Raw genomic sequence first — 14,307 nt, forward strand, 5'->3', positions numbered from 1 at the left:
ACAGACTTTTCATGCCCTACTTTGCTCTTCCTGACCCCAGCCAGATGCTGAATGCACTGGTTTGGGTGAAGGAAAGCTGGGAAACTCAGGCAGGCCAATCTGAGGTTTGGCCCAGTTTGGAATAGCTGGGCCAGCCTCTCAGCCTAAAAGCACCTTGTCACACTGCCTAAATTCCCACTCTCAGTGAATCACCTAAGGTTTGCACCTCAGCTCCATAGGCTAAGATGCACGTATCCCTGGGGAAACCACCTGTGAATTAATCTCAATCCCGAACATCTAAAGTGAATTGCTTGAAAATATTTTCTTTGAGGGTGTGAGGCAGGGAGAGGGAAAATGAAGAATAGAGAGGGGAGTCGCAGAGGTGCATTAGGAACCTAAGCAAAGCCCATAAAGAAAAAGAAGGCACACACGAAGGCCTGTACAGGCCCCCATAGACATGGTATTGAAGGGTGGGAGGGGTAGACAGAAGGTGGCACCTGGAGCTTTTAATTTGTTTAATAATTGCCAGCATATAAGGATCAGGAGATTTCTCATAAACATTCAGCTTTCAGGTTTCTCTTGAAAAATCAGATCTTGCCACATTGGCTTGTCATTCTTACAAAGCACCAGTCAGCTAGATTGGAAACCACTGCCCTCTGTAGTTGGGGCTTGCCCTCTGTAATTCACAGAAATTCTCACCTGGCCAATTCTACCCAAGTTCAAATCCTGGTTCAGGCATTAATTGCCCTCAGACCATGGGGAAGTTGTTTGACGGCGTCTGCAGATTGGGAATAATAATAGCAGTCCACACAGGGTTCTTTGATGATTAAATAGCTGAATACTGTAAATCACTTCGAGTAGAGGCTGGCACTCTGCTCCAAACCCCTTGGAAGTTATTATTTCTATTACTAGTGCTGACACTATTGTGTTATCTGCCTGGTTCCTCTTGGCATTTGAGTTTGCATCCCTTGGAACTGCGACTTTTAAAGTAGGAGATTTGGAGATCAAGAGACCCTTTGCAAATCTTTACCCTTCCATTTTCTAAGTGCAGGGTCTTTTTTTTTTTTTTTTTTTTTTTTTGACAACATCTCACTCTGTCACCCAGGCTAGGGTGCCGTGGCATGTTCATGGCTCACTGCAGCCTTGATCTCCCAGGCTCAAGTGATCCTACTGCCTCTGCCTCCCAAAGTGCTGGGATTACAGGCATGGGCCACTGCACCCAGCCTAGGTGCAAGATCTTAAGCCACTTCCTTTGCATCTCTGTGCTTCTGTTTATTTTAAAAAATGAAATAGTAGTACTCACTGAAAAGAGTTTTTGAGAGCATTACATGAGATAACATAAGGGAAAGCTCCTTGCATGACGTGGGCACATAGTAGGTGTTCAGTACATGCACAGAGTCCTCCCCTTCACATGCCCGCCCTGCCTGGACAGCTGGGGGTTCTAAGTGGGTCATGGAGGAGAGGATTTTCCAGGTCAGCTGTCTTCAGCTTCAGCTCCAATTAGCAGTTTCCCTGGTAGAGCCATTTTCTATTAATTCAGGACCCATAACCTTCATGATTAACTGGGGTGACTCTCTTACTATTGAGTTTGGGGACCATTATTAATTGAGTGGGCTGAGTCCAATGCGGGCTCTTCCTTCAAGGAGGGTACTCCAGAAACGAGTGACGCGCAAGCGAACAGCCAAATGCTTCCTCCAGAACAGCGAGCCCCAGGGGATGCGTCTGGGAGGTGATCAGAGATTGGAACAGTGATTAAATCCAGCTGTCTACATGGCTTCAGGCACATTAGAGCAAGAGTGTGGGAACTGGGCAGAGACTCCGAATTAATGCTGGATGTTTCTGCAGTGCCTTTTCTTTGCTTGGCATCCTCCTGCTTAGACAGAAATTCAGTTGAGCTTTTGAAAATAGTCTCCTGTTTAATTGAAGCAGTGTCCTTTATATGTCCATCCCCTCAAAGGCCCGATTTTCTACCTCCCTTCCCCCCAAAAATTAATAAAACCTTACTCAGAGGGCTATGCCCACTTTGAACAAACTTGAAGCAAACAGAAGCCCAAATAGGCCGTACCTTAGGGTGAAAACCAGCAGACACTGAACAGCTGAGACTGTTCAGTGAACATAAAGCTATAAGAGTCCTGAGCCAGGCAGAGCTGTTCAAAACCTTGCCCTGCTCCTTAGCTGTTTGACCTTAGACAGATGACTTGACTTCTCTGCACCTACATCCTTTACCTGGAAAACGGAGGATAAGAGTTGCTGAGGCCTCAGAGTATTGTTGCAAAGGTTAAAGAGTAATGGGTAACAGCTGGGAAGCCTTTAGCACGGAGCCTGAATGCATATGATGTCGTCATGCTCAGTACACGGAAGCCATTATTGATATTATTATTATTATCAGTGTGAACCAAAACCTCCCTGCCCTTTCATTCCTCACATCCTAATCTTACACAAATGTCAAGGCTTGACTCAATTTCCTCACCCTCCATAAACCTCTCCTGACAAAGCCAGGTCACAAAAATTCCTGAGAAAACCACGTGTGAAATGTGCTCCCATTCTTCTTAATAGCCCAAGTTTTAGAGCTAGGCAGTGGTGGAGTCTGCACCCAGCTCTTACTGACTGCCACTTCCTATCTCTTGAGTCCTTGCTGTTCCTCAACTTCTCTGAGTGTGCATTGCCTTTTTATTCAAATGGGAAAAATAGTATACTCACCTCATTGCGTTATTGCAATGATTGGGGAAGATCGTGCATGTAAATAAAGAGGTAGCTAGCTTAGAACGTAAGTGTTCAGTTAATTTCCCCACCCTGGAGGATACGGTTTATATGACAAGTACATGCTTGTGTGTGTGACCACAAATTATCTTGTAAGGGGGCAACAGGCTGAGTGACTGTCCGGCAGTGTAGGAATGAATTTCTGGGTTCATCCTTTCCCCATCATCCGCAAGTCCTGGGCAGAAGATTCTGCCATCGTGGGCTGCTCAGTGTGATGTCAACTCTGGAAAGCTTTTGGACTTGTATTTTTTTTTTTTTTAATTAATCACCAACTCTTCCGTCTTTACCCTCTGTGCATTTGCTCAAGTCTTGAGATCAGAGATATTTTCGTGCTGCTTTGGACTCATTTACAAGAGGAAGCCTGTCTGGTTTCATCTTAGAGCATCTATTCATCTTGTTATTTAGCACTCAGAGACCCAAAGATGGAGGGTTTTGATAATTAAGTAATTTAAACGGAACACCAAAGAAACCTCAGCGGCGTTGTGTGTAATGTATGATACAAGGGAAATGAGCTGGGCTAGGTTTTGACTGTTTAATGAGCTTTCAGAAAGTAATTACTTGAAACTTGGGCCCCTTTGACTAATACTTTTTCTTCTGTTTTGTCATTTTTGCAAGTGCTTTACTGAGAAATGCAAATGGTATCTGAATGAATGTAGCCTTTGCTTTTGTCAAATTCCAGTTTTCTTGTTGTGGGAGGAGGGAAGTTTGAAGATATTGAAACTGTCCTAATTAAATGCACTGGTAATTGCACAAAACTTATTCTTAAACCGAAATGGATCATGTGGCATTTCTTTTTTTCTTTCTTTTCTTTTTTTTTTTTTTTCTTTTTGAGACGGAGTCTCTCTCTGTCGCCAGACTGTGGAGTGCAGTGGTGCAATCTCAGCTCACTGCAACCTCCGCTTCCTGGGTTCAAGGATTCTCCTGCCTCAGCCTCCCGAGTAGCTGGGACTACAGGTGTGTGCCACCACATCCAGCTAATTTTTGTATTTTTAGAAGAGACGGGATTTCACCATGTTGGCCAGGATGGTCTTGATCTCTTGACCTTGTGATTTGCTTGCCTAGGCCTCCCAAAGTGCTGGGATTACAGGCGTGAGCCACTGTGCCTGGCCCTCATGCAGCATTTCTAACTTGAAGTTCAGGGTCACATTCAGGCTTCGTTTTGATTAACCGTAAGAGATGATCGGCAGCAGGTCCTGTTATCAGGTCCTCTCCTACAAAGTCCTGGTTGGGATTTTTTGCTGAAATAAAAAGCAAAGAACAAAAATGAGTTGAGATTCTTCATTTGTGCTTTCTTTCCTAATGCCTTGGAGTAATGATTTCTGAGTGTCTCACATTTCCTCTTCTGAAACTCATCAAATACAATGTTTTTCTTTCTCTCAAAGCTGATGACCAAACACCCGGGCAAACGTTTGGGTTGTGGACCTGAAGGCGAACGTGATATCAAAGAGCATGCATTTTTCCGGTATATTGATTGGGAGAAACTTGAACGCAAAGAGATCCAGCCCCCATATAAGCCAAAAGCTGTAAGTAGCCCATTCTCTCTGACTGCCGACTATTCACATACAAGGTATTCTTGCCCGTTCCCCGTGTTTTCCAAATGCTTCCTGAGGGGTAGACATCAGTGTGTCTACTGGAACGTGGGTGTATGTGTTCACACATGTGCACAAAGTCACTGGGTACAAAGATGGACATTTCCATTGGCCCAGCTCCGTCTCTATAAAGATGGAAACGATGATGCCTATTGAATTTTTGTTTCATTGATTCAATTATTGTAACTATCTTAGCTGACAACTTTCTGAGAATGGTTCTTGGGTGAGCAGAGTTCAGATCCATTTTTGGACTATGATAAAGGATCTAACTTTGCCCTCATTCTTTCTCTTGGTTCAACTGTGTCATTTTCTCTTCATACCGATATTGAAAAGGTCATGTTGTTTATCTCAACAGTATTTAAATTTAATTCTGAAACATACACTATGTCTGAGTCAGTAAATAAGATGGCAGTTCAGCAGTCAGCTCCCACCCAAGGCAAAACAGAGTAAAGCAGAGACTGACGTCCTCTTGAACTGAAGACCCCCTCCTGGAGGGTTTGGGTGTGGAGACGGCTTTGACATAACTTTCATAATGCAAGAATAAAACTCTCACATTTCCCACAGTCCACGTACCCACAGGAAGGTTTTCTATCCCCAAAGACTCAGCAGGGAGTACTTGTCGGCATCAGGAAAGAAGAGTTTGCACCTGAATTAATCAAACTGTGATTCTGCTGGGAGGATATTTCTTTGTGAAATTAAATAGAGGTCAGACCTGGTGACTCCATGATGGGTCGTAAAACTACTGACTGAGGCTGAAGACTGAACATAAACACCGTCATTGAAACCTAACGTTGTAAGGGTTTGAGTGTTAAGATGAAGAAGATAATAATGGTAGTTATTTTGATACTAGTATTGTTATTCCTTTCTTGAGCACTTACGTGCTAGGCACCGTATTAAGCATTTCTCATGCAGCATCTAATTAAATCCTCACCACAGCCTGTGAAGGAAGGTGCTGTCATTCCATGTTACGGAAGAGGAAACAGGGGCTCAGAGGGGTTGAGTGCTCTGTTCAGGGTCACTCAGCCAGCAGTGATGAAGGGAGGATCCAAGCCTCAGACAGTCTGACTGTATTGGAGGCCCACCAGGAAGCCCAGGGGCAAAGGACACATAGTTCAGGAGTCTCCCAGGTGATGCTCACCTCTCCCTAGTGTCGCACCTTCCCCTCATCCCAAATGGCTAGAATCACAGCTCTACACCAACCTCCATGCATCCCGTTTCTCCCTGGATGCCTCCTGGTGCAGGAAGCCGTGGCCTTTAGAGGCAGCCAGTTCTACTTTGTGGCCCTTCTCATTATTGCCAACTTACACACTGCCGTCAGATCAGCCTTACCAGAACTCCCGCTAGAGCCTCTCTCTGTGTGTGGATCAACCTTCAGACATTTGCGGATGCAGGTTCTAATTCCTTCTTCTTCTTTTTTTTTTTTGAGATGGAGTCTCGCTGTGTCACCCAGGCTGGAGTGCAGTGGTGCAATCTCGGCTCACTGCAACCCGCCTCCTGGGTTCAAGCAATTCTCCTGCCCCAGCCTCCTGAGTAGCTGGGATTACAGGTGCCTGCCACCACGCCTGGCCAATTTTTGAATTTTTAGTAGAGACTGGGTTTCACCATGTTGGCCAGGCTGGTCTCGAACTCCTGACCTCAGGTGATCCACCCGCCTTAGCCTCCCAAAGTGCTGGGATTACAGGTGTGAGCCACAGCCCCACCCTGATTCCTTCTTGAATCCTGTGATTTCCAGTTAAATCCTGCCCCACCCCCTCCTGCAATCATGTTCCATAGGACCTCACTTCCAGGTGCCTGTTGTTCTCCATGACATCCATATCCGTCTTAAAATACAGACACAGAATTGAGCACAATACTCTTAATCGTGTCTGACTCTCAGTGAGTACAGTGGATCAGACTATGCCTTGGTTATTCCAGAGCTGGTGAACTGGGACCAGTCCTTTTCCCTCTCTGATCCACTGTGTCATCATCCATAATACAGTGTTGATAATAGTTTTGACATCAGAGGGTTGTTATGATGCATAAAGCACTTTGTACAAGCCTGGAACAGAGGAGGCACTCACAGAGAGCTGATCGTGGTTTTCGTTAGCTGTGTCATACATTAATTAACGTCTCGATGTAGGGTCTTTGAAGGGCAGAATCCTGCTGCTGCTATTACTTAAGATAACATCTGTGTGTACGTTGGGGTTGAAGAGGGCCCCACATGTCATGAGCAGCATCACAGCTTTTATGGGCCCATTTGGAAAAAGATGAAAAGGTAATACTGAAAGGAAGAGTGAACTATTTGTTCAGGAAACCGGGAACTCAGAGGCGAGATGTATAACTCATATGGTTTTTGTGCGGTTATTTATGAGATCTCGAAATGTGGACCTTCCTTTTCTCACTTGGCCAGAGGAAAGACGCACATGCTTCCATCCCCACCAGCATAGAACCTAGCGGACGTCTGGGGGTCATGTTCTAGCTGTAGTGCCGTGGTTTGTAAAGTGTGCTGTCCATCAGTATGCAGTATCAGTATGCAGTGTCACAGTCAGTGGTATCGACATTACATGAGCACTTTAGGAATGAAGTTCTTGGGCTCCAACCCAGACCCCCTGAATCAGAAACTCTAGGGGTAGGGCCCAGTGTTCTGTGTTTAATAGGCTCTCCAGGTGACTTGATGTGACTTGGTTGAGAATCACTACTGTGGAGTTTAGCATTAGGAGCTTAGCCAGGGAAGCTAGGCAGAGACCAGAGGGAGGTAACATGGAGAATCATCTACTTTTTTTTTTCTTTTTTTAAAGACAGGGTCTTCCTCTGTTACCCAGGTTGGAGTGTAGTAGCGTGATCATAGCTTACTGCAGCCTCAACCTCCAGGGCTCATGCGATGTTCTCACCTCGGCCTCCTGAGTAGCTGGGACTACAGGAGTATACCACTATGTCTGCCTAATTTTTATTTTTATTTTTAAATAAATGGGGTCTTGGCCAGGTGCGGTGCCTCATGCCTGTAATCTCAGCACTTTGGGAAGCCAAGGTGGGTGGATCACCTGAGCTCAGGAGTTCGAGACCAGCCTGGCTAACATGGTAAAACCCCATCTCTACTAAAAAAATACAAAAATTAGCTAGGTGTGATGGTGGTGCCTGTAATCTCGGCTATTCGTGAGGCTGAGGCAGGAGAATCGCTTGAACCGAGGAGGTGGAGGTTGCAGTGAGCTGAGATTGTGCCACTGCACTCCAGCCTGGGTGACAGAGTGAGACTCAGTCTCAAATAAATAAATAAATAAAAATATAAATAAATAAATGTGGTCTTGCCATGTTGCCCAGGCTAGTCTCAAACTCCTGGGCTCAAGTGATCCTCCAAAAACCTCAGCCTTCCAAAGTACTGGGATTACAGGTGTGAGCCACTACACCCAGCCAAAAGAATCATCTCTTTATGTGGAAGACAATGGTCCTCCTTCTAGTCAGGGCATGGGGTGGTGGCTTCCAGAAGAGGTCACAGACTCAGATGCCTACAGAGGCCAAGCAGATAATATGAATGAGGGAAGAGGGCTGGTGAGATAGAAGAGAAAGTGTTGAAGATCAATGCAAGCCAGAGAGCAGGCGAGCTACCTAACAGGCTCAGCTGATGTTCACCTCCCGATGGCCTGCCCTGCGGGATACAGCCTCCACAGGGCTGCTCCATCTTCATGGTTTTCAGGGGATAGAACTCAGTGCTGCAGGGTGCAGCAGACCTGTGAGTTGACTGACAGATCCTGTTACGGTCAGTGTAGTATGTAGGCCCTGTGTAGTAAGGGCTTAGTGAAAGGGTATATAAAATTAAGATGTTTAGATAAAATCTCACAAATTTGACCGGGTACAGTGGCTCATGCCCATAATCCCAGCACTTTGGGAGGCCGAGGTGGGCAGATCACCTGAGGTCAGGAGTTCGAGACCAGCCTGGCCAACATGGTGAAACCCCGTCTCTACTCAAAATGTAAAAATTAGCCAGATGCGATGGCACACACCTGTGCGTGGAGAATCGCTTGAACCTGGGAGGCGAAGGTTGCAGTGAGCTGAGATCACGCCACTGCACTCTAGCCTGGGTGACAGAGCAAGACTCCATCTCAAAAAAAAAAAAAAAAAAAAAAAAAAGGTCACGATTTCTTTTATATATCAGAACAAATTTTTGAAAATTAAACACAGGGGCAAATAAAACACATCCACACCCATATGTATCCCATGCACTGTTGGTTTATAGCCTCAAGGGTAGTGATGGTTCAAAGTCAGGTTGCTGTTTAGCCAGCATCTGTTAGCAATGGTTATTTACAACCAGAGTCCATTTTGACCTGTTAAATATTTTGAATAGCTCTGCTAAGCAGTAATGAATATAAAAGGTCTAGCCTCGTGCCTGGCTCATAGAAAGCAGTCAGGAAAAAGTGGCTGTTATTATCATTGGTAATATAAAAAGATTACAATACTTAGTCATTATCAACAAGATCCCTCAACTGTTCTGCATTTGATACGATTTCCCACTGACCTGTGTCTTGAATTCCTCCATGTGGGTTTAACAGTGACTTTCAAAGTACAGTGATCAGGCTGTACTACGTACTTCAAAATGTTCTGGTACCAGCTCTAAGGGAGCAGGCGCTGCCTTCAATCTTCTTAGACTGAATTAGAAATAATAATAAATAATACATCATCCAGGTACAGTGGCTCATGCCTGTAATCCCCACACTTTGGAAGGCTGAGGCAGGCAAATTGCTTGAGTCCAAGAATTTGAGACCAGTCTGGGCAACATGGCAAAACCCCATCTCTACAAAAAATATGAACGTTAGTGGGTGTGATGGCATCCACCTGTAGTCCCAGCTACTCAGGAGGCTGAGGTGGGAGGATCTTGATCCTGGGAGGTTGAGGCTGCAATGAGCCATGATCATGCCACTGCACTCCAGCCTGGGCAACAGAGCAAGACCCTGTCTCAGGGAAAAAAAAAAAAAAAAGATACATCACCTACCCATTTGATCCAGTCTGCTTGTATGCCTTTTATATTGCAAATGCATTGCATCAGAGCCCTCCTCCCCCCAATCCCAGGATTTTATATTTCTCCTTCCTCACCCCTTCTTGACTGTCTGCCACTTCCAAAAGGCCTGTGGTGAGCGTGTGCAGAGTTCCATGTGCCTTGTGGGATGTGAAAAGGCATGCATGTATCTGTCAGCCTTCCTGATTCATGCATGCTATTCAATAGAGTGTGGTGAGAGAAAAAACAAGGAACAATAACAGAGGATTATATTCAAACATCAGTGAAGGGTGCTATTATTGGAGGTTCATTAAAATAACTTTAAATGGGTTTTTTAAATTTATTCTCAATGCGATCTTTTATTGTGGCAAGGAGCTGTTCACAGAGCATTGTTTGAAACTGTATTGAAATACAGTAGATTTGGTGTATTGTTGCAGGGAACAAGAGCCATTTTTTTTTAATGTTCGCCTGGTTGTGTGTTGCTTTTGTTTTAAAACACCCAAATGGCTCTCTGTTGCCCCAGTCTAGTATGCTCCTTGGCATATATGGCTTTTGAGGTCTTCCAATGCTAGATCTCTGTTCTCTTCCTAGCTTTAGCTCCTGACTCCAAGAACAGCATTCCTGGGCTTCTTTCAGTTTCTCAAACATGCAGTGCCTTGTTTTCCCTTGCCGGCTTCATCCATGCAGAGTCATGCACCTGGGATGCCCGAAGACGTTTCCTATGCTCTCCCAGCCCCCTGATTCCCACCGTGCCTTGCCTTTCCCCCCTCATCAAATCAGCAGAACATCACCCACTTAGGGAGGCTCTTGCTGATTCCTGAGTAGATATCTGCTACTGTCCCATCAACAAATTCATCACAGGTTGTAATAACGTGTTCAATCTCATGCCTGTCTTTTTGACTACTTGAAGATTGTGACTTTCTCTGTGTAAAATCCCAGTGCCTAGCGTAGGGTTTAGCACATTATAGGTGCTCAAGAATTCTTACTCAATGAGTGAATAGCCATAAAACAAGATGCCGTAATACACTGTGCTGTGGAACATAAAGGAGTCTTTAGGGATATATATTAGAGTGCATGGTTTTTTTTATGTACGGCAGGGTATCGCAAATAAATTGGTTGTTGTGTAAGTGACTACCCTATTTATAAAGGGCTATAATTTGGTTGCTGATTTTGCAAACTGTCATGGCATCATGTGGCTTTGCAGTGTGTGTTGGGAGAGTGTGCTGGCGAAGGATCTGAAGAGGCAGTGCATTGAATCATAGGACTTTGGGTGGACAGGTCTGCAGCTTCCTGCAGTCTAACCTTGCACAGTCCAATCCAGTATTACAGATGCCATGATGTAGCCTAGCAGAGCGTCTTAAACTTTAATGTGCACACACGAGTCACCTGGGTATCTGGTTAAAATTCTTACTCAGCCAGTCTGCGGTGGGGTTTGAGATTCTGCATTTCTCACAAGCTCCCGGGGGATAGGATGCTGTGGGACCAGGGACTCCACCTTTATGTAGCAGGGACTAGAACTCAGTGCTGCAGGGTGCAGCAGGCCTGTGAGTTGACTGGCAGAACATGTTGTAGCAGTGCAGTAGGTAGATCCTGTGTAGTCAGGACTATAGTGAAGGGGTATATACAGTTAAGTATAGAATGTTCTAGTGAAGTTATTGTTCAGGGCACACAGCAGGCTGTTGCTAGTCAGCATGTGGTGGGAGGAAGCTGGTGGTTTGGGTACTAAAGGGCCGACTGTCGCTGAGCGCATGATGGAGCAGTGGCTTGGGAAGAAGCGTGTGCTGGTTCTGTCCTCTAATGGGAATGTGGTCAGATATCGAGTCATCCATTCAGTGGGTGATGAGGTTAGGTACTGTTCTAGGTGATGGGAACATAGCACTAAAAATAATTAACATCCCTGCCCTCATGGAGCTTATATTCTGGGGAGAGTGGGCAAAATAATAAACATAGAAACAAGTGAAATATACAATGTGTCAGAAGTTGATAAACATTATGCAGGAAGCTGAAGTAGGGATGGAGATTGGAAGAGCCAGGTCAGGGAGATGTCCATATAATAGAGTAGGTGGAGAAAATGACATTTCAGCAAATACAGGAAGAAGATGAGAGAGGTGGGAGTCATGTGTATATCTGGGTGAGAAGGGAGAGTGATTTGGGTGGTAGTAGCAGATGCAAAGGCCCTGAAGCAGGAGCTTGCCTGGCATGGTCAAGGGGAAGCAAGGATTCCAGGTGGCTGAGCTGAGGGGTTGAGGGAGAAAGGAAAAGGAGGTGAGATCAGAGAGGCCAAAGGAAAGCACAGGCCACTGAAGGATCTTTGGCTTTTACTCCAACTCATGAACCAAGAAATAACATGTTCTGACTTTGGGTTTTTGAAGGATCGCTCTGAGTGCTGTAGGGACAAGGGTGACATCAGGGAGACTGGCTAAGACTCTTGCCATAATCCAGGCAAAAGGTGATAGGAACTTGGGCAGGTTGGAGCTATTTGAGAACCCCCAAGCTGGCATCTTCAGGTCCTCCCCAGTTCCTGGCATCTTGTAGGCACTCAGTCATTGTCTCATGGGGACATGAAGGCACCAATGAACATGAGTCCCTGCAGACTGCCCACAGGATTGCTCCTCAAGTGTAAAACATGGTAGCCAAGAGTTTGGTCCTGGTAGCAATAGGATGAATGAATGAAATAGACTGTCAGGAAAGCTTCTGTGATACAGAGCGCTGGCTTGCAGGGCACAGAGCAGGAGGACATGGTTGTGCACTTGGTTGGACTTCCTCCTGTCGATGCAAAGGGTGCAGTGGCTGAGGGCTGTACCCAGGGAGTTCCTCTGTGTCTGGGTGATCCAGCTCAGAATTTTGCTGAGTTGTAGCAAAACGTGCATTGAGTCTTTGGCATGGATGAGCATATTTTATTGCAGAAGTAGTAGTACATGGAGCTATAACGTCACAGGACAAGATATGCTAGGTAATATGTTCAAATTGAAATGCCTAATGGGGAGTTTGATGGCATTCATGTGTTGTCACGAATTGGCTTAATGAAGTCCTGTCACTCTTCCTCTGAAAGGCTCCATAACACCTAATGTAAGACTTACTGTGAAAATTGGGTAGGGGGATGAGCCCAGGGCACAAGGATTCAGCTGCCTCCAAAGACATAGAAGCAGTGAGATGAAGAGGAAGAGCATAGAAGCAGTGAGATGAAGAGGAAGAGAAAGCTAAGTAGGCTTCATTAGAGACCTTGGAGTCTTTTCTGCTTTTTATTTATTTGTGTTTTCATTGTTTTTAATTAATTGCCCACGCTGGTCTCAAACTCCTGGCCTCAAGTGATCCTCCCACCTCTGCCTCTGAAAGTGCTGGGGGTTACAGGCGTGAGTCACTGTGCCTGGCACCTGTGGAGTCTTAAGTGCTAGAGTGTGTGTACAAGGATCTTCCCAGTAGTAAACATGGCTCTAGTAGTCTTTTAAAATATTATCAATCAGATCATCAATTGTTCTAAAATATGGTCAACCAGATTGTCAAGTGTTCTAAAATATGGCGCATCTGATCGTCAATGCTCTCTGGGCAGGGCTCGAGGAGTACAACTTGACGAGAAGTAGACATTAAGAGCCCCTTTCCTCTGCTCCTTACATTGGAGCAACCATCCAGTCCTGTCTAGACATCTCTAGAATGCTCATTCCCTCCTTCCTTCCATTCTAGCCTGTGTCAGGCCTCGCCAACTCCAAACCCACTTGTGTGACAGACTGATTCCAATCATTTCTGCTCTTGTTACCAATTCTTATCTGCCCTTTACTTAAAACTCATAATTTTGAGGCATCTGCACATTAGGAAAGACTGAAAACCTAGCAAGCTTTTATAGCTTGCAAAGATCCTTGTCCTATGCTCTGTTAGTATCATTTCCAAAATACTACATGGGTTAACTGGTCACATCCCATTGCCCGTATCCTCTGAGAGTCTAAATGCTGAACTGCTTCAGAAACTAAATCATACTCACAGGACTTGGTTTCTCGGCAATTCTGTCATCTGAAAACGTTGTTTATGTAGCTGAGGTCAAAAGCTTCAAGTACTGCTTTAATGAGCTGCGATTCTGTTCATGTGACATTCTCTTCCAAACCCAATTGCCCTTTACACTGTATGAGTAAGTGCTTCTGTGTGTGTGTGTCTGAATGTGTGTGTTTGATGTGCTGACATTTCTGAATTGAATCCAGAAAGTGTAACCTTTGTATGTTTGCTGTTAAAACTCCAAATTCAAGGCTTAAGAAAAGGATCTAAGGCTTACTCAATATGATTTATTTAAGCACAGAACCTAACTCCCCCAAGGTATCAAATACTCAAGAGAACAATTCCTTTTTGAAAATTGTGATTTAAAATAATTCTCATAAAATCTTTACTGTTCAAATATATTAGAAAATATATTGAGTTTTTGTCTGCATCAGGCACTGTTTTAACTGCCTTCCATGCATTGCCTTATTTAATTCTCTCAACCCTCTAAGGTAAGGTTATCACCACATTACAGATGAGGAACTAGAGCTTGGAAAAGTTAAGGCATTCATCCAAGATCCAGCTACCAGAAAGTGGAGGAGCCAGGACTTGATCCCTGGACTGTACACTGTCCCAAGACCCTTGTAAAGATTATTAGAAGCACTTGGAGCCCCTGGTAAGGTTCGTGGTTGTGCTAACAGGAGAGAGTCATGATAACACCATCGAATGGTGTCTATTACATAATAGAAAAAGACTGAGTATTCTTACAATTCAAATGATTTAAATTTATCTTAAAATATTGCAACAAATAAGTAGAATATTCACACCTTTTATAATTTGTTGGCAGGATTTTAAAAGATGCGAATCTTATTTGTTCCTTAAGGCTTTGATTTTGAAGCTGACAAAGACAGCATACATTGACTAACCTCTGAAAGAAGGGCATGGCAGCATTGAAATGAGGCAGTCGAGACAGGCTCATTAAGGAGTAGAGGTTTCCCTGCTCAGTTCTCCTTGTTCTTTTGGGGTATCCAGTGTGTGGAGTTTGCAGAG

At 44.7% G+C, this 14,307-nt stretch overlaps 1 protein-coding gene across 19 annotated transcripts in view; it reads left to right on the forward strand.

The window, feature by feature from the left end:
- The window catches only part of PRKCB (protein kinase C beta), a 382,335-nt gene that overhangs the window by 347,708 nt on the left and 20,320 nt on the right, over positions 1–14,307 (forward strand). For 10 of the 19 annotated variants that reach the window (XM_077983617.1, XM_077983615.1, XM_077983616.1 and 7 more), the window contains 1 exon segment: positions 4,122–4,262. In XM_077983617.1, the coding sequence (XP_077839743.1) occupies positions 4,122–4,262 (141 nt within the window). 19 annotated transcript variants of the gene reach the window in all.

This window comes from Macaca mulatta, chromosome 20 (assembly GCF_049350105.2).
Source record: "Macaca mulatta isolate MMU2019108-1 chromosome 20, T2T-MMU8v2.0, whole genome shotgun sequence".
NCBI classification, from domain to species: Eukaryota; Metazoa; Chordata; class Mammalia; order Primates; family Cercopithecidae; genus Macaca; species Macaca mulatta.